General features: G+C 35.1%; 2 protein-coding genes and 2 non-coding genes across 6 annotated transcripts in view; 2 read left to right on the top strand and 2 right to left on the bottom strand.

Annotated features, from left to right (window-relative positions):
• Positions 1 to 1,351: 1,351 nt before the first annotated feature.
• Positions 1,352 to 1,435, top strand: TRNAL-CAA. The gene has a single exon. It is a non-coding gene; the product is annotated as a tRNA-Leu (tRNA).
• Positions 1,436 to 5,867: 4,432 nt separating this feature from the next.
• Positions 5,868 to 5,951, top strand: TRNAL-CAA. Its single transcript has one exon. It is a non-coding gene; the product is annotated as a tRNA-Leu (tRNA).
• A 2,288-nt stretch (positions 5,952 to 8,239) lies between these two features.
• LOC116032749 (peroxidase 5-like) lies at positions 8,240 to 11,774 on the bottom strand. Its single transcript, XM_031275457.1, has 3 exons — positions 11,477 to 11,774; positions 9,523 to 10,067; positions 8,240 to 8,585 (listed from the first exon to the last, which is right to left on the bottom strand). Exons 1-3 carry the CDS (start codon positions 11,711 to 11,713, stop codon positions 8,360 to 8,362), a joined length of 1,008 nt encoding a protein of 335 aa, XP_031131317.1. The 5' UTR covers positions 11,714 to 11,774; the 3' UTR covers positions 8,240 to 8,359.
• A 7,783-nt stretch (positions 11,775 to 19,557) lies between these two features.
• Positions 19,558 to 24,116, bottom strand: part of LOC116031345 (ATP-citrate synthase alpha chain protein 3) — a 7,868-nt gene continuing 3,309 nt past the window's right edge. For all 3 annotated transcript variants that reach the window (XM_031273503.1, XM_031273504.1, XM_031273502.1), the window contains 11 exons: positions 22,635 to 22,811; positions 22,385 to 22,546; positions 22,153 to 22,233; positions 21,741 to 21,792; positions 21,338 to 21,452; positions 21,154 to 21,235; positions 20,758 to 20,853; positions 20,499 to 20,600; positions 20,294 to 20,410; positions 20,090 to 20,206; positions 19,558 to 19,904 (listed from right to left, as the gene is read on the bottom strand). In XM_031273503.1, coding sequence (XP_031129363.1) covers positions 19,839 to 19,904; positions 20,090 to 20,206; positions 20,294 to 20,410; positions 20,499 to 20,600; positions 20,758 to 20,853; positions 21,154 to 21,235; positions 21,338 to 21,452; positions 21,741 to 21,792; positions 22,153 to 22,233; positions 22,385 to 22,546; positions 22,635 to 22,811 — 1,167 coding nt within the window. In that variant the 3' untranslated portion in view covers positions 19,558 to 19,838. The remainder of the gene's footprint in view (positions 19,905 to 20,089; positions 20,207 to 20,293; positions 20,411 to 20,498; positions 20,601 to 20,757; positions 20,854 to 21,153; positions 21,236 to 21,337; positions 21,453 to 21,740; positions 21,793 to 22,152; positions 22,234 to 22,384; positions 22,547 to 22,634; positions 22,812 to 24,116) is intronic.

The following is a 24,116-nucleotide window of genomic DNA, read 5'->3' as shown; positions in this document are numbered from 1 at the left end:
CTCATTATAGTATCATACATAACCAAACATCAATATTGGTAATCATTCTAATTTCACCATATTACCAAACATGCAAAATACTTTCATTGAAACTCATTACTAAGTATTTGATTTCCATTCTGATTCCAATTTCGTTATGCAAACCAAACACACCCTAAATGTTTAATCGCAAAAATTGGATATTAATATGCTCTTTGTGCACATAATATTTGTTGGAAAGTTTCCCCATTGTCAAAAAGATAAAGTCTTTATTACTATAAATAAAAAGAACGATAACAATTTTATAAATAAATTTAAAAAATAAAATAAAAATGTTCAACTCTTTTCATTTTATAGTATCATCTTAACATGATACTTGTTTATATATATTGTAAATTTCTCTGTATTTCTATAGTAAGTAATAATGTTTTGGTGATCAATTATTTAAAATTAGTGTATTATATTCTCATTTATATATTTATAGACTAACCATTTGCATCAACATCATTACTCATTAGTGTATTTATAGCCTAACCATTTGTATCAACATCAAAATCTAACTATTTGGTTTGGTTTCAGTTCGGCTCGACTCGGTTCAAATAATTCAAATCGAAATGTCTACCTAATTTTAATTCTGTCAAATTTCATTTTGTGAATTAAATATGGTGAAATTGTTGCTAAATAAATAGATGCTAAGTGAAGAGGTGTTGTGTATGTGTTGGTAAAAAGAAGACTTATTTAACCTTGTTAAGCTTAATATTAATCATGATTTGTAATAATTTTATTTTATCATTTTATAGAGATAACGTCCATGTAATGTAATTGCACTTAGGTATATTGTCATTTTTGGAACAAAATAATGGAATCATTGTTTTGTTAAATAATAGATTTGAAGGGGCACTTTGACAAACAAATAAAAGTAAGAGTAATGCTATATATCCTCTTAAAATTTTTCCTTCATGATATGACACTATCTAATTGGTTATCTTAAAAATATGTGGAATGTCAATTCATGACACTTAATAATTATAAGCCACATCATGAAGAAATATTAATAAAAAATTTGAAAGGAAAATGACATTTCCGTATGTAATTCAATTTATGCTTAGATTAAGTAATAGTTAAAATAAAAATGAATGAATACTCTTAGATGATATAAGTTTGAGTGTAAAACAATGATGTATATATAATTTACTAAACCTACCAACAAATTACAAAGAAAAAACACAATCAATATCAAATCTATCTTTTGTCACTATAATACAAAACTAATCACATCCCCACATCATTTCATCTATAGAGTAATCCCCTACTCAAGAAAGCTTTTGACGCAAAAATTATAAATAATATTTTGATAAAAATTGAACATCAAGTCAGGATGGCCGAGTGGTCTAAGGCGCCAGACTCAAGTTCTGGTCCTCGTGAGAGGGCGTGGGTTCAAATCCCACTTCTGACAATTTCATTTTAATTGGGTTCTCTTCCTTACTTTTTCCATGCTAGTTGATACAGTAATATTAAGCTAATTTTTTTCCCAGGAGAAGCAAAATCTGTTAGAATTTTAAGAATTCACGAGAACATAACATTATTCTCTTCTAAACGATTATTTATTTCAATATTTTTTTTAATTTACCAAACATTGAAATAAAATTATGAAATATATTCTTTCTGAACAAAATAATGAAATATAAATTCTATTTTATTCTTTATTTATTACATCCTATTCTAGTCTTGTATTGTTTTATGGGCCTGGTTCAAGTGGTAGATCACTTGACTTAAAGTCATCACTCAAACTTCGAAGAGAGGGTTCGACTTTCACCAAGATTATCTTGGAAGAGTTTGAGCTATCTCTAAGTTAAATAGAAGTGTGGAGGTGGATCCCTTGTGTCCAAAGTATTTGAAAAATATGTACAATTATAATAGTTGTTAGTTTAATTTGAAATCTATATATGATAGACGACTGTAATAATAGAATAGTTTGATTTTATTGAAATCAATATTAATTGTTCTTATTTAATTTATCATAATATAATTAATTATAATAAAATAATTATTAAACGATATTTTGGTTTCAACTCTGTTTTTCAAATTAAATATCTAAATGTAATTATAGTAATAATACTAATAGGGCTATAATTTTGTTTTTTAACCAATTTATACACAATGTTTGAATGTATGTATCCAACAAATTTTTGTTGCATTATTGATTATTTAGCTAAATTAATTATTATCCAGTTACAAATTAAAGTAATTGTTTGTATAATTATTAATTATATAAATTTTAAAAAGGGAAAATTGCATCTTTGGTCCCTAAGCTTTAAGCAAGTTCCGACTCAGTCCCTGAGTTATGGTCGTATCCGAGTTTAGTCCCTCAGTTATGAACGAAGTGGCGCATTTGGTCCCTGGCCGTTAAAACTAACGGAAAAATTAAAAAATAGTTAAAATTTGAAGGGTAAAATAGGAAATTCACATTTTATTATCCTTCTTATATCAAAATCACTTTTATAACATTATTTTTCACTTCTTAGCCTCTTATTTTCAATATTTTTCAATTCTAAAAGCATTTCAATAATTTTAGTATGACTTGTTAGTAGCCTGACTCTCGTATAACAAACTTAAAACCTAGTACAAACAAAGAAACACTTGATCATTGTGTTTAGGCATCTGAAAACACTATCCTAATAATTTTCGATTTTCTTTACTAAGCAACAAAGGTAATCAAACTAGAACTTTTGAGATACAAAACTCTGTTTTGTTAAAACCAGAGTAATGAAAGAGGAACCTAAGAATCAATTATAAAAATTTTAAAAACTTTTGTAACTTCAAAAAATGACAATTGACTAAACTATTGCATACAAAATATTTTTTACATACTAAAAATCTCAAGTTATTCTTTTGGTGAAATTCTCATAAAAGCAACCTGAGAAATTTGAAATTATTTTGTATCTCAGAAGTTCTAGTTTGATACCTTTGTTGCTTAGTAAAGGAAACCAAAAATCATTAGGATAGTGTTTTCAGATGCTTAAAAACAATGATCAAGTGTTTCTTTGTTTGTACTAGGTCTTAAGTTTGTTATACAAGAGCTAGACTCGTAACAAGTCATACTAAAGTTATTGAAATGCTTTTAGAATTGAAAAATATTGAAAATAAGAGGCTAAGAAGTGAAAAATAATGTTATAAAAGTGATTTTGATATAAGAATAAGAATAACATGTGAATTTCCTATTTTACCCCTCAAATTTTAATTATTTTTTAATTTTTCCGTTAGTTTTAACGGCCAGGGACCAAATGCGCCACTTTGTTCATAACTGAGGGACTAAACTCGGATACGGTCATAACTCAGGGACTGAGTCGGAACTTGATTAAAGCTCAGGGACCAAAGATGCAATTTTCCCTTTAAAAAAACATTTTGGTCTGTTATTAATCATAAACAACTTTACGTGACTTTGTGGCGGGTTAGCAGTCCAAAAGGACTTCAGATTTTGCTTTGCAGTGATTCAAATGACCGTTGTAGTAAAATTAAACTATGAATGTTGCATACAAAGAATTCTTTAATAATTTGTAATTTAAATTTTAAATTATATTGTTAGTAGTTGATTTAATTTCTTCTGTGTGCTAGCTATTTTAATTTTCAATAAATATGAATTATACATTATTTATTTAGGTTTAGGATTTCCTTTGAGTTATGGCATATAATGTAATAAATGTATTTTTTAAAGTTTAAGGGATTTTAATGTTTATATATCTAAAAATTACTATACATTATGTGTAATATTTTACATATTTTGATATTAATTGTTAAGGTTTTAATCTTTTTAAAAATATTTTACTATAAGTATATTTTATGTTTTTGGTTATTTCTTTTTTAAAATTGTTAGTATAATTATTGCTTTAATTCTCTACAATAAGAATACTAAGAATTTTTTTTTATTATTTTTTGTAGAGAATGTAGTCACATACTCATATTATTCGATAGCCAAATTTCAAGATAAGAGTTGGATGAGGTTGCAATAGAAGTATAGAACCGCAATTATCATGCTGTTTTGGAGTATTTGAAAATTCTTTTTTTTTTTTTACGCCATTGAGTGTAGTATTGATAAATTGTAAATACTACACTAATTAGTTGTAAAGTGAATCATTGTCTCTTTTTTTAATGTTTACTTTTATGTAGGCTATCAAATTCATAATAGTATATCTTACAGCATTGAAGAGTCGTCTAGTAATGTTAGACTTTCTAACATTGAAACTGGTATTTTTGTAACACTGGGCATTATCTTTGTACTATTATATTTTTTGAAAAATAATATCACAAATAAAAAATTTTTGTTAACTAGAAATGTTGTGAATACTTCAAAATCTTTACATGTAAGTGTTGATGGTTCAAGGAAAAATAATTCACTAATTACAGGTACTTTGATTATTTCATCAATTCTATTTCTACATTTGAATACAATATCATCGGTCTGTCGCGATTCCATTAAAGTGATAGGAAATGTTCATTGGAATACACAATTACAAGATATAGGTTCTAAGTTTCTTATTTTGATTTTTCAATTTCTATGGTTAAAAATTTGGAAAAAAAAAAAAAGAAAAAAGAAAAAAAGAAGAAGTTTACACGTTTATATTATATAACTTTTTAAATACATCTTTATTGTATTTTGTAGTTGCGTATTTTGACAACGGAGATTCTACTTTTAGGTAGAACGTATTTTAGTTCTAATATTGTTTGTCAATCAGGTTCTGGTTCATATACATGTGCACATTTGCACACCCCAGAGTTCCTAAATGGGCTGAGATGCTCAAGAATCTCAAATCGTTCTCTTTGTTTAAAAGTTTGGGCTCCAGTCTATGAGGAACATTGATCAGTTAGGGAATAATTTGGGTACACGGGTACGTGTTGATTCCAAGATTGTCATTGACACCATTAGATCCCCAGTTGTTATTTAAGTTTCAAAGGAGACAATTTTTTCTAACGTTGTCTTATGCAATGACGATAAATAAAAGTCAAGTGCAAAGTGTTTCTAATGTTAGTTTATTTTTTAAATACATGTTTTTGTACATACATAGACAATTGAATGTGACTCTGACTAGAGTTAGGAATATCTCAAGGGTCTTAAATTTGTTGTTTCAGGTGAGAATGGAGAGTAATATTCTTCAACAACAAATGTCTACTAGGAAGGTTTTAAAAATTTGTAACTATAATTAGTAAGTTTTAGCATTTGTGTTTAGATTTTCTGCAATTTTTTATCAAATACAATTTCATGGTTTTTGTAATATATGAATTGAATATATGTTTATATTAAGTTGTATATTTTCAACAAAATATTTATATTATAAAATTGTATAATATCCATTCCGTGCATCTGGCATACTAGATTAGGAAAAACAAAATCAAAACTGGAGTCAACTACACAATTATCGAAATCAAATTAAAAAAAGATAACAATGATGTAAGACCAAATGTTGTTATGCTATTATAGTCAAAGATTAAACTTGTGAAATGTTTACTTTATTCTCTAAATCATAAAAATTGTCAATTTAATTCCTGTATTATTAAAAATAGAACATTAAGTAAAATTATTAATGTCATTAAATATTCTTATATAGCTAGATGACATAGTTACATAATTTGATGAGGTGACTACCACATTATTCATTATTTCAGCATAAAATATACATTAAATATCACTAACATGAATATAATTCAGGATATTAGACTAGTAATAGCTCCGCAATGTTAGATGAAAAACTAAAATTAAATAAAGATGATGGGATATTGAGTTATAAAGTCGTGAAATTTAATTTAAAAAGTGGGTAATTTTTCTTCGTTATTAGAAAAGCTTTTATCAAAAGTCTTGTATAAATAGTTATGTGAGCAAAATTTAATATCAAGTCAGGATGGCCGAGTGGTCTAAGGCGCCAGACTCAAGTTCTGGTCTTCGTGAGAGGGCGTGGGTTCAAATCCCACTTCTGACAGTTCATCTTCAATTTTATCCTTGTTTGGGTTCTCTCCCTTACTTTTCCCAGTGTCTTTAAATATGATTATTTATTGCAATATTTTTTTAATTAAGTGAACATTGGGGTTCAAACCCCACTTCTGACAATTTAATTTCAATTTTATCCTTGTTTGGGTTCTCTCCCTTACTATTCCCATTGTCTTTAAATATGATTATTTATTTCAATACTTTTTTAATTAACTGAACATTGGAATAAAATTATGAAATGTAATTTTCAACGACCAAAATAATGGAATACAAATTTTATTCTATTCTTTATTGATTATATCCTATAACGTATAGTAAAATTTTAATTCTGTCAAATTTCATTTTGTGAACTAAATGTGGTGCAAGTGTTATTAAAAAAAAATAGATGCTAAGTGAAGAGGTGTTGCGTATGCTGGGTGAAAAATAGAATTTAAAGACGCAATTAACCTCGTTAAATTTAATATCAATCATGAGTTTTAAATAATGCTTAATTTTATCAATTTATAGAGAGAGTGTGTCCATGCAATGTACTCCATAATTATATTGTTCTTAGGCATCTTGTCATTTGGAACTACAGAATGGAATGATTAGTTTATTAGTTAAGGTTGAAAGGCATTTTGTAAGCATGGCAACAAATAAAAGTAACAATAATGCTACATATTTCTCTTAAAATTTTCTTTTTGTATTGTTTTATGAGGCTAGATCAAGTGGTAGATCACTTGACTTAAAGTCATCATTGAAGCCTTAAAGAGAGGGTTCGACTTCCACCAAGGCATCAACGTCATCTTAGGGCAAATTATTGTGTGGACCGTGCGAGTAAGATCATGTATGTTACAGTAGGTGTGTGGATCGTGCGAGTAAGATCATGTATGTCATAGTAGGTCGGTCGCGTGAAAACAACATGTGTGACATTATCTAATTAGCTAATTTATAACACCTAATGATTACAAGTCATGGAAAAATATTAGGGAATAAAAATTTTTGGAGAATATAACATTTTCCTAAAAGTAATTCAATTTTATAAAATTTGTGACATTATCTAAAAATGACGTAAGTAAGATAAAGTTTTGAACGACTCTATGAAAGTTAATAAAAGTTTATTAAAATCTATCGTTTTAAAACTCTTTAAAAGTTTATAAAAGTCATGATTGAATACACCCTTAAGTTACAATGTTCCTCTATTCATCACTTTTGTGAAACAAATGATCAACACATGAAAATAGGTATTCTCTCCTATAATTATTTATATTTAATAAATTATTATTTATAAATATTATATAATTAACAAATATTTTATAATTAATACGTATTATGTAATTAATGAATCATTTTTTTAAAAATAAAATATACACATGTCTTTATATATCCTCTTACATGTACTAATCGTAAATAGTTAATTTTCTGAAAAATTGCACTTTTCTTCCCTAAGTTATATGGCGATTGTAGAATTCGTCCACAATTATTGATCGTGCTTACTTTTTGCCCATAAGCTATCATTGGCGTTGCAATTTTCTCACTCACTTTTCTCCCTAAACTATACTAATGTTGCAAATTTCGTTCTTAATATTTTGTTAGTAAGGGGCACACGAAAAGTGCAACGGCAATAATAACTTAGGAAGGGACAAAAATGGGCATGACCAACAATTATGGATGAATCCTACAATTATTGTATATCTTAGGGATAAAAGATACAAATTTACCTTAAATTTATCAATAAACATATCTCTACAATCTGTTAAAACAGTACAATTTGTTAGTCAAAATCGCGGACACAATTCCCTATATGATATCCCATTACCCATAACCAATTACCAATTCGATCACTAGTTGTTAGTTAATTGCCAAACAAGGTCAGAATATTGCATAAATTAAAAATAAGAATATTAATCACTATAGATAGGGACTTACACTTTTGTTTTTTAAAAAAATTATGAAATAATAGTGCATATCAACTATTCATCACTTTTGTGAAACAAATGATCAACGCATGCATGAAATTAGGTATTATATCCTATACACATGCATTGTAAAGCTGAGAAAGTGTGAGTGTATTAACGTAAAAAAATAATAACAGTACTAGCTCAAAACTTGGTAGTTTAGTAGCATAAATCATAAGTGTGAGACTATTTATAAGAGATCTCAAAATTAATTTTCCTTGTATATAAAAATAATAATAATATTTTTTTTATGGGAGTGGGTTCGAGCCTCAGTGGAGGCAACTATTGACTCGTGCTTCAGTAGGTTGAGAAAGTAGCTCTGAACAGATACTAACAGAGTCAGTAGTACTCAAAAAAAAAAATAATAATAATAATAATAATTCAATGCTAAAAACACACTAAAAAAATTAGCACAAAGGACTGAAAGGAGTCCCCCCCAAAAGGGAAACTAATTTAATTTAAATTAATTAATGACCCTACAACTCTTCCTAATTTCTCCTTCCTCCCCAGTCAAGACCTCAATAGAGCCCATCTTCACCATTGCAGCGGCAAACTTTTTAGCCCATACACCACCGTAGTTTGCATTATACCGCACAATCCTAGCCGTCAAAGGACTGTCTGCCAGCGTCTGATCCGAGGTTAGCACTCCACGACCTTTCATCAAATTAACGTAGTACTCATTATCCAACCTGTTTTTCATCAATAAATTAAAGAACATCATCAGTAGAGGATTAGCCAAATAGCCATTGGGCCAGCTTGATATATATTGCCATATACTAGTTCCCTAGATTTGGGAAAAGATTGATGTCTCTGAAGAAATGAAAAACAGTGATCGATAACTTGGTAATTACTTTAAATTTTAAGCACACTTCACAACAATATCAAATTACATTCTATGATAGATATGTATAAATGATTGCACTTTACATATTATTCAATACATTTTAACTTTGTAAGATCTTGAATGCACCGTAGGTTGTCTGCATTGTGTATCTGAAATATTAGATTGTCTATGTTATGTGCATTTTGAATGTTGAATTATTGTATACATTTTGATATAATTGAACAGCTTATTATTGTATTTTATATTGGAGATTTATAAAAATTATGAAGAATATTTATATAAAAAAAATACATACTTTATATGGTGGTTTTCAATTAGAACCAGCATATATACATATATATTTTTAATAAATACTTTAGACAACGATTTTACTTGAAACCGCCTTATAAAATATGTATTTAATAAGGCGGTTCAAATTTGTAAATTTATAGTATGCTAAGAACCGCCATGTAATATATATATCGTAAATATTTCATACACCAGTTCTGTTTATGATTATATAGTGGTTTAACCGCCGTATATATGTAACATACAGGGGGTTTTTTAAAATTATCCGTAGAAAGTATTTATTTACAATGTCACTCATCACACGACACTTCAAAAATCGCCATTAATGTGTAAAAAAACACTGCCTTAATTAGTAGCTATTTTATGTAGTAGTGGATTTTTCATTGGAAAATCTCTCTCTCTCTCTCTCTCTCATATCATTTTTCATTTATTCATTTTTAAGGAAGAAGAATGCAAAGTATATAGGGAGGTAGCCTGCAACTTTATAAGCTAACCTGTTTGGAGTACGAAAATCAAGCGGAGCTGTGGGATCAACACTGGTCTTCCTGGGACACATTTGTCTTAGCTTGTTCCCCAACTCGGCCTCCAACGACGGATCCTGAAGAAGTTGAGTACTGGAGTTGGAAGAATACAATCTATTAGTAAACGAGGAGCAATGCGATCTCCCAACGGAGTGCGCGCCGGAGAGCGTCACCATCTCGTCCAGCGAAAGCCCTTTCCGCCCGAAATTCTTCTCCAGCTCCTCCGCATCGGCCAGGAAAGACGGCAGGTGTCGGGTCGGGTCATCGAAGAGGGAGACCCGCCCGTCGCGCCGCCCCGCAGGCACGCCGTAATTGATCCCTCCCAGCACCGCCGCGCTGTCTCTGGCCGCAAACGCCACGATGTCGGCGCAGGAAACGGTGTGCGGGCACTGCGATTCCACCCAGTATTTGGCTTTGTCGATCACGTCGAAGCCGCGAAGGCTAGGGTTGTTGGCCGGATGATCCTTTTCTGCTTTGTTGTTGTGTGTTGAGTCCACAAGGACTGAAGCGTCACACCCCTTTACCATTTCAAAATTCAATTCAACATAAATATTAAATAATGGAATAAGGGTCAAATAGGCTACCAAACTACACACGAAACTGCAATTAGGCCATCGAACTAAAAAACAATACAATTGGGTCCCTGAACTACACAAATTCATGCAAATTAACCCAAAGTGACTTGTTGACTTGATCTTCCGGTTACCAACTTTAAAAATAATATTTTAAAATAATTTTAAATTAATTAATTAATTAAAATTAAAATTAAAATTAAAAAAAATACAGGAACAAGCTAAGTCAATTGGGCCCTTTTTTTAAAAAATAATTTTAAATTTTAAATTTAATTATAATTAAATATTTTATTTAAAATTATTTTAAAATATTATTTTTAAAGTGGGTAACCGGAAGATCAAGTCAAACAAGTTATTTTGGGTTAATTTGCATGAATTTGTGTAGTTCAAGGACCCAATTGCATTGTTTTTTAGTTCGATGACCTAATTGTAGTTTCGTGGTGTAGTTTGGTGGCCTATTTGACCCTTATTCCTTAAATAATCAATATAATATACTTCGTAATATAATTCATTTAATTTATAGTATAAGAAACTACATACTAAACTTTTTACCCATGATCATGGTTGAAAAAATAGCTGAAGGCTCGGGCGCTTAGGCGGGGATTAATCGACGCCTAGGGCGCTTGTGTATTTTTTATTTTTAAAAAATTTGTTGCCTTCTTCACGGAGAAGGCGGCCATTCGCCGGAGATGGCGATCGGCGACGATTCGGTCGTCGCCGGTCGCCGGACTGTGTCGTCGGTGCCCGGAAAGTGTCGCCGGTTGCCGGAAAATCCAAATGACCAGTAATAACAAGTCAATTACCTGTTCGTGGGCTTCATTGCCTTATTTTGACATGTTTGAGGGTCTAATTGCATGTTTTAAAAGTTCGTGGACCTAATTGACTTCTTATGAAATGTTTGAGGGCCTATTTGAGCCTTTTCCCTTTTTTTTGAAAGGAAATTTTGAAGATTTGATAATTATAAACTATTTAATACTTTAATAGTTAATAGTAAAATATTAAATATTAACCTAAAAATAATTAGAGTTTGAATAATTTAATTAGAGTTATTTCGCTCAAAACGATGTCGTTTTTAGTGAAATAACTCATTAAAAAAAAAAAAGAGAATGAAACAATAGCTAATCGGCCGACTAGGCGACCTAGTCGGTGTCTAGGTGGCCTAGTCGGTGCCTAGTCGGCCTAAGCGGCACTTAGGTGGTCTAGTCAGTTGTCTAGACTACCGATTATGGTGATACGCTAGGCAGCTGGCCAGCGCCTAGAAGCCGATTAATCGGTGTCTAGGTGAAATTTTTGTAACACTGCCCATGATAATAATGTATTTAATGATGTATGTATTATGAAAAATATGATCATACCCTAACAAAACAATCGTGAAAATACAAGCGTAGGAGGCCAGCACCGAGGGAGGGATCTCGCCGCACTGCTTTCTTCACCACCTTTCTCACAATGGCCTCTGCATGAGGACAAGTCGAGTGGTAGAACCCTACTTGTAAGGCAGCCGTTGAAACATTTGCTAGCGTTGATATTGTAATAACTACAATAAGCACCAATATCAACATTAACCTTGTCACTTTATCTCCTTCACTCTTCATCTTTATGACTTTATTGATTAGTACAAAGTTTATAATTACAATTAAATTAGAGAGAGATCGAGAGAGTGTGTAGTGAGGATGAGGAAGAATATGAATTCATGTATGTATATATATATAGAGGAACCAAAGAGGCTAAAACTCTAGCATTTTGAACATGTCTTTGCATGATATAAGAAGCTAAGAGAATATTATTATTATATTATTATATATTTCTCCAAATGAATAAACTTCCATGCTCCTTCCAAGATTTGCTAAAAATGTTTATATTGTATTATTAGTTTAGAATTGGCCAATTGGGTAGATTTGATGCATGCTAAGATGGAGGAAATTGTCAAAGCCAACTGGAAATCAGAGTAGTATCAAATTTACGTACACCCAATTAAAATGAAAAGGTTGTCGATTGAGGTTATTGTTACGTTTTGACTAGTTAAACACACTGTTTGCATTGCATGCTGGAATCCAGGCTGGCTGTTCGATCTTGGATTAGATTAATTAATATTTGTTTTGTAATTAATGACTTGTTTTTACTTGTGGGTTTCGACATCACTTTTCATTTAACTTCTTTACTTTCGTTCTGCCAGGGTTACGCGGTACACCGGTACTGCACCTCAGAGGCTCAACAAATAAGATTAGATTTCATTTTTATTTTTCTAGGAAAATAAACAAATGCAATTATACCAAATGTGATCATGTCATATACATTTGTTGCCAATTACTTAATTGGTACACAAATTAGTCTTTCAATAATGAATAATATGTTTGACACAACAACCACATTAAAGTAATAACATTTAAATGTAGCCCATAGTTGCATATAGTTCGTCGCCAGACTTAAATGTCAAAATGGTCCAAGGATACTAGAAGGCCAATCATTATTGTGGACCATACTATCAATTCAAATAATGTACATTTAGTATATAAATAATGTACATTTAGTATATAAATAATATACTTTTAGTATATTAAAAATGTACATTATATTCATTAAAAAGTACATTATTTGAGTACTACAAGTACACTATTTTGTATAATGTAAATTCAATACACAAATAATGTACTTTAATTATATTAAAAATGTACTTTTTGTTATAGTCCACATAATACTGTGTGGATTATGGTTCACACAATAGTTTGCCCTAAAAGTCGTGAATTGGATCATTGTGGGATCACCTAATAACTTTAAAATAATAATAATAATAATAATAATACTAATATTATTATTATTATTATTATGCAAGTCCATAACACTCTTACCTTTTAATTTAAAACCTTCTCTACAGTAGGTCAGTAGTCGCTCTCAAATTTCATATCACAATTGGCCCGATCTCAATATAATACGGAGGGAAAATACTACTCGGACTCCTAAGTTCTACTCCTTACTTTTGCTCCCTCACACAAAAATTTGATGTTGACACTTTTCTTGAGACCCACAGGATGAAAATAACATATCATATCTTGCCACGTCATGGAGTAAAATTGAGGGAGTATAAATGAGAGTCCATGTAGTAAAACTAAATACGGAGTATATGATACTGTATTATTTATTTTAGTGGTACAATTTTATTAAATACAGTACAAAATATAAAAGTGGAAAATCATAATTAAAAAAAAAATGTAGACAAAAAACTAAACGAATAGCCACTATTCAAAAGCAAGGCCTGCAATGCTTCTTGTCGTTTTGTCTACTAACATTTTATGATGACCCAGTGTTGAAACTTTTTTAAAGATGATTAGCTTCGTAGGATAGGTTCAATTATATTAATGAAGTCTTTCGTCATAGGCTAAATTTACTTTCTTTTTTTTTTTTTGAAAAAAAAAATTACTTTAATTAATGATTTATCTTCCATTTGATGACGAGCTTTAAAAAAAAATTAAAAAAAAATTAAAAAAAAAATTAAACTTCAAACTTAAGGAGCATCTTGCTATTCTTATTATAGAGACACTTATATAGGAGGTAAAACTAGTCTACAAACTCTCAAATGCTTGTACACTAGTGTCAACAACAAAACTAAATTTATATATTCCTTTTTAGTCATTGGTAGAATTCGAATCATGCAGCCCTGCAGTCGTTAGCAAATCAATGCTGATGGGGTATGGAATAAGGCTCGGGAATAAAAGCTCAGCATGGGCGAAAGAGACGACTAAATGTTGAGAAAGAGAGGGCTCGGAGGAAGATAGGAGGACGGGCAGAACTCGGGACTACCGACCGAAGGATCATGGGAAAGGTGACAAGGCAGCGGAAGATCTTAGACCCAAGGCGACCGAACATAGCTATTGAAACGATTATTTACCATGAAGGAGAGGCCGGAGTGGGAATACTTAGTCAGTATGGGTCGGACCGGACCGACCAGGCATAGGCCCGAGACAGGAGATGCGGTGTAAGGAAGGCGGCACGAGCGGGATAGAGCAACGCAAGCGAATATAGAAGTTTCCTAAAAGGAACCCGATGACGGAAGGCAAAAGGCGTGGAAGCAAGGTCGAGATAGATTAGTAAAGTACCTAAAATGTAATAAAGAAAGAGTATCTACCATAGTTTAGTAGTTTCCTAAGGGAGAGATCCCTTCCAGCTTGTATAAATAGGGGTCCTAAGCCTCGAGAGAGGAGAGAGCAATCTAAGACACTCACAAGCAACTCATTGTATTCAAAGCAATCAAGTAATTAAAAGGGGGCCGAAAGGTTACCCTATTTTTCGATAAGTGTTAGCTATTTTCCGGTGGTGTTGGCCCGCCGTTCGACTATTTCGTGGGAGATAAAACCAACATTGACGTCGTCCGTGGGGATCGATCGAAAGATCATGTAGGTTCTAACCGACTAAGTGTTCGACTTGTCAGGCCTTTGCTCGCAAGGAAACAAGGCCGACTTCTTACTATACCCCGGTCACCACTGCCATTCGCTTCGCAAGGTGGGAGGTCGACCTATTAGGACCATTGCCCATGGCTCCAGGCCAACATAAGTTTTGCATTATCACGGTAGATTACTTCACCAAGTGGGTAGAAGCAGAACCTCTGGACACTATCACAGAATATCAGTGCAGGAAATTCTTATGGAGGAACATCATTTGCCGATTTGGCATTCCCAAGCACTTGGTCAGTGACAACGGTCGGCAATTTGATTGTCGGCCCTTCGCCGAGTTCTGTGAGCAGTTTGGGATCAGGCACACCAAGGTATCCGTTGCCTACCCTCAGGCGAATGGATAAGTTAAGAATGTCAATCGCACCATAGTAGATGGAATTAGGAAAAGGTTGAGCGACCTCTAGGGAAATTGGGTGAGCGAATTGGAAAGAGTTCTCTGGGCTTATCACACGAGTCCAAGGAAAGCAACTGGGAAAACTCCCTTCTCCTTGACATATGGTTTTGAGGCTAAGGTACCAATCGAGGTACTCGAGCCAAGTGATCGAGTCATGTGATACACCGATGAGGCGAATGAAGAAAGCTTGATGATAGAGAAAAATTTCCTAGAAGAAAGAAGGGATATCGCTCGGCGCCGGATCGCCGAGTATCAAAGGTCGGTCAAAAGGTACCAAGACAAGCATGCCAAACCCCGCTATTTCTTGGAGGGGGGACTTAATACTCAGAAGTCGGACTGCCAGTCAGCCCAACGAAGGAAGAAAATTTGCAAAGAAGTGGGAAGGACCATACCGCATAACCGCCGTGGTTCAGCCCGGAGCATATTGCTTGGAGACCATGGGAAGCCGACCCGTGGAAAGGATCTGGAATTCACACCACCTTAGGAAGTTTTACCAGTAAAAGGCTGGAAAGTCCAAGCTAATGTAAGGGTTAGAAGGTCAGAGCTATTGTAAGGGCTAAAAAGTCCATCCCCTAGGTCGAAAGGCGGGTGTCCCGCTAAGCCTAAAAGTAGACACAAAATCAAAGTCGAAAAGGTGACGAAGTGAAAGAATCTGGAAATCAACACGGATCGAGCAATAAGGATGATAAAGGGTAAGATAAAAGTAGGCTCAACTCATCAGTTGCGGTACTTAGCCAAATTTCAAAAGAGAGAGAGAGAGAGAGAGAAGAAAAGAAGTTCGCAGGCAGACAAAATAGAGAGAAAAAATGGTCATTCATTGTTCAAAAAAGCCCTATTACTATTATAGGGCGATTGGCGATAAGTAAAGTGAATAAAAGCTCTTAGACTTCCGACTGAGGGACTCCGCACGCACCGGCATCCCGATGTTCTAGTAGGCAAGTGGCGCTCGGAACTCTTTGTACGTTGACGGTTCAATTGGAGGGCGTCAGATATGTCTTCCTCTACCCCAATGACAGTTGCATCATCTTGGCCAACCTCGGTCAGGGTGGGAACTTAAGCTTGACTCATCCCAGCAACGGAATCCATATTAGCAGTTGATTCCAAGTATGCACGATCCATCAGAATGTCACCAAGTGTATCTACCGACGCATTCAAAGCAATATCCTCAGCCCCCTGGGTATCGTCGGGGGTAGCCGGGCCTAGAAGACCCCATCCAGCAGGTGAGAAGGTCGCGTCCCTAGCCTTGATGAGCTTGAATATCTCCTTTTGGGCGTCCTAATAGCCCATGCCATAGTCCGCTTCACCCAGGTCCAGCAAGTATTGCTTCCCGGCCTCGCCTTCAAACCATTGATCCACAATGGTCCGAGCATGCATGCCGGCATGAGCCATGGCATCCTCGTGAAACTCCTCCAACTCCTTGAAAGCCTTCACCGCGTTCTCCTGGGCCGACTTCAGCGTCTCAAGCGCCTTCTTCCAACCTTACTGTGCAGTAGCCAGGTTGGCGCCTATCTTGGTTAAGTCGGCCTTGAGGGCCTTCACCTCCTTGGAGTAAGTCGCCTTAGCATACTTCAGAAGCTCGGAATCCTTAACTAGCCCCTGTCGCGGTCGCCTTGCCCTTATGACGGGCTCGGAAGGCAGTGTGACGAGCGTCCATATGGGCAGTTGAGGCCTCAAAGTCCAAAGAGGAGATGTCCACCACACCTTCTAGCTCTTCGTCCATAGCGTCTTGAGAGTCATCCTGGGCTTCAAGACGAGCTAGATTGTCCAAGCCAGCCAGCGATTCACCCTCAACGTCGTCGGCTGAAAAAGGAAGAAAAAGATCAGAAAATTGAGCAAAGGCCGAAAGGTGGCCAACTAAAGTAAGTGGAAGGGGAGCAACTTGCTCGGGCCGCGCCTTCTAGAAGAAAGTTGGCTCGGCCTATAAGGCTTTTAGGGTGGAATACATTTTGGCCAAAACGTGTTGGCCCATCATCGCCGCCACGTCGAACCCTAAAGACGAGTCTAATATAAGGTCGGGCTTTCCATCCAAGCGATAGAAGCTTGGATGCCAGCGAAGGGGAAAAGGAAAGGCGTCCTGAGGGTCAGTAGGCTTAACGAAGAAGAAATCCCTTTTTCACTGTTTTAAGGAATCCCTCAAGCCGGCAATAACTCGGCTACCTCGCCGTTGGGATATTCGCACAAAGGCAAAAGGTGATTTGCCCACGGGGGAGATTTGGAAAAACTGGTTGAAGAGGGGGTATAGGGGACACAACTTTCACCTCATGAGCAGAGGTGAGGAATCAAGTAAGAAAATAGTGGGAGTTAGGGACGAGCTGTCTAGGGAGGATGCGGAAGTAATTAAAAAAGGTGGCTTGGAAATGATGAAGTGGGATACGAAACCCACGACCTATAGTGCAGACCTATATAGCCGGGAGGAGGGTCGTGAATATCGCGAGGACCCGCCGCCATGACCGTGGCCTTAGGGCCCAGCAAGGTCTGGGCATGCTCGAGCTTGGCAGCAGAAAGAGTGGAAGTATATGGGAGAGGCAACTGGAGGGCCTCATTCCGTCCTGGGCTCGTTCTAAGCGAGTCCAGAGCGAAATACCGGCCGCCACCATGGCGGGGTGGACAAGAATTTCCTCCGACGCATTAGCCGGGGGATTGTTCAGAGCAGGTTCGAGGGCCGCCAACTCATATAATTTTGCCTTAAAACCAATAAAGCTGAAAATTAATAGGAAGCAGTGAGACCTGAAAGACAAGCTGCTGTTGCAGATGCATAATTCTCCCATAGGAGGTCACTCTGGTCAACAAGCAACTTACCATAGGCTCAAACAACTATTCTACTGGAAGGGAATGAAAAGGGAAGTGATTATAGCAATCTAGTCATGTAATACTTGCTAGAGGTGTATGGATGTAAATGTAGCCTACCCTGGGCTGCTACAACCTCTAAAAATCCCTGACTAGGCTTGGCAAAGCATATCAATGGATTTCATTGAAGAGTTACCTAATTCTCAAGGGAAGGAGGTCATTATGGTGGTGGTTGACAGATTTACTAAGTACAACTACTTCTTAGAACTATCTCACCCCTACACTGTTGAAAAAGTGGTTGAGGTATTCATGGAGCATGTCTACAAACTCTATGGCATCCCTCAAGACATTGTAAGTGATAGGGATAAGGTTTTTGTGAGTAAATTTTGGAAGTTTATTTTCCAACAACTGCAGGTGAATCTAAGCATGTCTTCTGCCTATCACCCACAATATGATGGGCAGACAAAGAGAGTTAACAGGTGTTTCACAAGCCAAAAACTTGGATTAAGTGGCTGCACTTAGCTGAACATTGGTATAATATCAATTTCCACACTTCCTGCAGTGATCACCTTTCCAAACACTTTATGAATACCTACTACCATCATTAACTTTTGATATTGTCAAGGAAGGGGAGGGCAGTGAGTGGTTTAAGGAGAGGGCTACAATGGTGGTCATTCTTAAGGAAAACCTTCAAAAAGCCCAAGCTAGAATGAAATAGCAAGCTAATAGGCATAGGAGTGAAAGGAGCTTTGAGATTGGAGATTGGGTCTACCTCAAGATACAACCTTACAAGCAGGTCACTTTGGCTGTCAGGGCCAACATCAAGCTCACCTCTAGATTCTATGGGCCCTTTAAGGTTATTGGTAAGGTGGGAACGGTAGCTTATAGGCTGTACTACCTAATGGGACTGCCATTCATTCAGTTTTCCATGTTTCTCTACTAAAGAAGAGGGTGGGAGAAGGGGTTAGTCCAAAAACTGAGTTGCCTACCACTGATCCGGAGGGAATGGTTCTCATTCACCCGATGGCAGCCTGGGGTAAAAGGCTAATTAAGAGAAACAATGCAGTTGTGGTCCAAATTTTGGTCAAGTGGGCAAACTTGCCCATGAAAGTAGCCACTTGGGAGGATTTCCACCATATAACCAAGCAATTCACCACCTTTGATCATTGGGGACAAGGATCGACCGGAGAAGAGGGTAATGTAATGATCTTAGCAAGTGGAAATGGAAGGGAACCATGCATGAGGAAGGAAGCAATTGGTGAGAAATCTAGAAATAAAATGCTAAGGGAAATAAGGGGAGAAGGCAATGAAACGGTGTCATATGACACTGGGAAGTTAGAGACGATTGGTACAAATTCAAACGACACCGTTTGAAGGCTAGCCGTTGGTGAGTTGATCCAACGACGTCATTTGAGCTTGGATGAGTTGAATTGTGCTGATTAGTGAATTCCGAAAGTTGTTGAAGGATTCCTCGCTGAAATAACAGATTTTGTCCTTATATAGGTGTATTTGTTGGCTAGAATTTTTTATGCTTATGAAATGGAATGAAATTTCTTCTTCTCTACTCTACAATTCTCTCAAAGCCCTACCCCTTCTTTAATCTCTCCTCTTTTTTTCTGCTTCACCTTGAGACTATGACACTCATTCATAATATTTACACAGTAAAGCAACTGTGTCATAAAAGTTGAGTAGCTGCCCTTTTGCATTTGATAGGGTAGTTAACAACCATTACAACCACTTTTTAAAAAGTCATTTAGATAAATTACATATTACTTTAACGATAAAATTTTCAACTAAAATAGTAAGACTCTAGTCGGAGAAATGCAATTAGAACAGTTGAACTACTCCAATTTTAGTGTTACCACGCGAACATTCAAAGATAACGCAAAATTTCACAACAAATATAAATATCCATAAAATTTCAGAAAATCATCCACAGAAATATGAGGCTTAGCTTCCCCTTTATTGAAAAGTTTTTCATAAATTCAGCAAATGCAGTTTCCTTTCAAGCATGGGAAGAGAGTCTGAAAAGAGTGGATGAAACACCAGCAGCATTGCATGAATTTAAAAGGAGAACTTTTATATCCATGCTTAAGACATAACGCAATCAATAGCCCGTTTGCAAATGCCAGTCATTGTAGCCTCAGGTCCATAAACCTGAAAAGTAAACCGCAAAATATATTTCTTTTTCTATCCATATGAGAGTAAATTTAGATAGGAAACTGCATTCTCTTTACCCTTTGAAACTGAATTTGTTTTATAGGGATTTTAATGACGTTTCTTATCACAGCAGAAAGCAATTGTGTCATTTTTAGGAGATTGGGAAAAGACATGTCTCATACCTCTAGGGGAAGTCCCAACTCTTCACCTAATGCACGCATTTTTGCCAAACCTGTTTGGTAATTAGGGCCACCTCTTCGAACATAAATGTTCATTCTAGCAGCTTTTAACTTGGATTCCTGTCAGTTTAAAACAAACATGTTGTCTTTATGCACTGGATAATTTAAGGGAAAAAACCACACTCATATATGTTTGATATGACCAACCTTCTCCCTAAGAGCCTGGATAATTCCATTGAAGGTAGCGGCAACATCAGTAAAATTAGCAATGCCACCTCCAATAATGAGAGCTCTCTTACGGCCATCTGGATCAGCTGTGGCACACTATGATATCAAGAAAAATTGGTCAATGAACAAAGTCTACAAATATTCTCTCACATTGATCAATAGAAAACAAAGGTTAAATTCTCACATCAAGAACTACACGAGCATATTGTAAAACCTCCTCTTCATTTGGAGCTCCACTATATTCTGCATAGTTACCAAGCTCAGATGCATAGCCTAAATCTCCGACCTGGTTTAATTGAGGAATAGATCATAAATGAGCAAATAGACTGTTGGAGTGTGAGAATCCCAAGATGGTATCTAAATAAAGCACATTGCATCCTTCGGGTGCATGTGTCAAGATCTAAATTAATTTGGATTTTGGAGGATCAAAGCTTAGCACTCACTGTATCAGCGTATATTACACTTGCTCCACCACCAGCAACCATTGTCCAAATTCGACCTTTGGGATTCAAGACAGTAAACTTCAAAGAGGCACTGGTCTGCATAAAATTGAAACAAAACATAAAACTGTTGGAAGCAGTGAACCAATCACAAGCCAACACAATAACCATCACAACTAACAAGAAAGACAACTTCTACAGCTTTGGAAAATGTGAGGGAAAAAAATTATTATGCCACTCATTCAAGAACTCATCTTATGCCTATACAAGGAGATTCAGCAAAGCAAAGAGTGACACTGGACAGAAAATTATCTTTAATAGCAATAAGGATATCAAATGCATAAGCTTGCTGGTGCAATCACATTTGCAATAACAAAAATGCTGCCCATTTTTACTTACTTTTTCATCCAAGGAATGAATAAAACTTTCTGTTGGGCTCAAAACTCTTCCAAAAGGCAGAGGGAACTCAATATTGCCCCACCTAGAAAAAAGAATGATAGATTGGGTAGATGTTAAAGAAAGCTGGAAATAATAGAAGCCACTTCATTCTCCCTTTTTTTGCTTTAGTATATTCTATACATACTTCTGAAAGTTTTTAAAGGCAGCTGTGTCATCTAACTCTCCTCTCATGTCCAGGGGAAATGGTTCACCATTGACAAGCGTAAAGGGATTCATCTCAAGAAAACTGAAGTCCAGGTCTGTTAAGGATAAAAAACAAATAAAAAGTGGGCAATGTTCATATAATAAAAATAAAATAAAATAAAATAAATCATCAGAGCACAGGAATTAATTAAAAAAAATGGAAAGTTAATTTCCTCTCCATAATACAATTAAGATATCAATTTCATGATTTTGGATTTGAGGCCACTATATTTGCTATGCTTAATAGTCAGTTAGTCACAATAGATGATATCATATCCCAAACCCCCAAAACAAAAAGTACATGTAGAATGTGGTAGATAGGAAATATACAGAAAATGACATACCTTGAAAAACAGAAAACACACCCAATATAAAATTGCCAATTATCCCCCGTACCTGAAACAAAAAATTAAACTTATGTTTTAGGATAATGAAGGAAGACAGTACTAGTAGAAAAGAGTTTCAGTTCATATTACCAGAATATATATGCATCTACATTCATATGTACATGCATGATTACAGATATTGCTGGAATATTGATGAAAACAGATATCAAACAAGAGAAAGCACAGACCAGTTTCCTTCATTTTATGAACACAGAAAACATGTATGTCCCTCATAATATAACAACTATAATGAAATCTAGAAAACAAACCAGCACTGAGGCATATTGATAAATGTTTCCATTTTTAAGAACTGAAAATACTACCTATTGAAGAAATTAAAAAAACTCAACAAGTAGTATTCATATCCCACCTCCAAGGGAAGAGTAGCAATCAGTGGTGCGCACACTTCCAGGGTCATAGGCTTTTCAGTTGGAAGGAATACTGTCTTGACCTGCAACATTATGGAAAATGATAAATTCAGAGTTCAAATCATTTTAATCAGAATGATAGCTCCAGCTAATAATAGATGATTTTTATCAATAAAACAAAAGTTTGCAAAATAATCAAACTATGAATGCTATATCATTCTTATACAATCTAACCTTGTCCCAGTTTTCTTCAATTTCAATGCCTCCACATTCTGAGAAGCTAATGGTACACCCTAATCTTTCAGATACTATTGAAAGATAATACTCCTCGGCATGGGGAACAAATGGTTCAACAATGAAGGTTGTAATAGGTGCTTTGCAGCCACCCATCTCAACCTGGACAAGATCATAGCCATGTATAAGTAGACTATTTCTCACATAATAAAAAGCAAGAATAACCAAATGAATCCAATGCTATACAGACCTCCACACCAAGACGTGCTTTGACAAATTCAGCAACTTCTGCTAGATCCAACTTCAACGCCACCAAGCCACTCTTTCCACGCTTCCCAAACAACATGTCTGGTTTTACAACCAATTTTGTGGACGAAAGCCATGGTTCTTTGTTTGTTAACTCAGCAAAATCTGTAGATTCTGTTACCTAACAAAAAGTTTTTGGGTTTGGAATAAGTACATTTTTAACTGAACAAAAGGTTATTGTGTAATGAATCTCATGATAGACTCATATAATTTTGCCTTAAAACCAATAAAGCTGAAAATGAAGTATCAAATGACAGCAACATTACATATACCGAATCACACATTCACACCATATGAAACAAAATTAATAGGAAGAAAAAGGACTTGCTTTATTATGGTTCCTGCTCATTTTATCAGGTAGAAATGAACATAAACAGTTCGACAACAGAGAAGGTTGGAGTTTGAATTCCCATCAACAGTAAGGGAGAAAAAAAAGAGTAACAAACAACTATTTTGCAAATTGGCTATTTGGCTTTACCCCCTCTAAGTTTGTATCATTTGCAAATTACTTTTGTTAAATTTGATAGAATATGCATATTATCTTTGAGCAAAAACTTTTAAAGCAATGCCCAGCTAATTTTATATTGTTGTCTTTACAATCATTACTTATCTTTGGGAAAAGGGTCAAATAGTCCCTTGAACTTTACACGAAAAAGCAATTAGGCCCCTGAACTTTTGAAAGTTGCAATTAAACACTCTAATTTATTAAAATCGATCAAATAAGTCCAATTTACAGGTAAACAATTGGTTACCGGTAAAATTACAATCGAGACCGTCGTCGACTGTCGTCACTGATAATAAAACTGCCGTCATTTGCAAAAAAGGCGACCAAATCAAGTGTCAATCAACCGGACTGGTCGCCTTCACTGAAGAAAGCGACAAGATTTGATCGCCTTCTTGAAACCAATCCAACTGCCTTCTTCACGCGACCGGCGACCGGCGAAGTGGAGGATTTCATCGCCGGAACTTCACTAACTAGTTGTTCTAGGAGGATAACCGGTTATTGGGTTCAAATGCACCAAAATCACAAGTTAGAGTGTCTAATTGCAACTTTCAAAAGTTCAAGGACCTATGACTAAAGAGCACTGTTGCAAAAATCGGCCGCCTAGGCATCGCCTAGGCGCCAGACGCTCCTAGGCCGAGGCGCATTGCTCCCTAGGCGGCCGCCTAGCGCCTAACTCGGCCAACTCGACCGAGTTGGTGGCCGACTAGGCCGAATTTGGCCGAGTTAACTCGCCCAACTCGATAGAGTTAGCCGAGTTAGCTCGGACGAGTCAGCCTTGTTAATTTTTTTATTATATTTCTATATATTTAAATTTATTTATTTATATAAATAAGGGAAGTAAGACATATATATATATATATATATATATATATATATATATATATATATATATATATATATATATATATATATATATATATA

The sequence above is a fragment of the Ipomoea triloba genome, chromosome 10 (genome assembly GCF_003576645.1).
Source record: "Ipomoea triloba cultivar NCNSP0323 chromosome 10, ASM357664v1".
Taxonomy (NCBI): Eukaryota; Viridiplantae; Streptophyta; class Magnoliopsida; order Solanales; family Convolvulaceae; genus Ipomoea; species Ipomoea triloba.
Note: the sequence above shows the minus strand (reverse complement) of the source record. Positions and strands in the feature narration are given on the sequence as shown.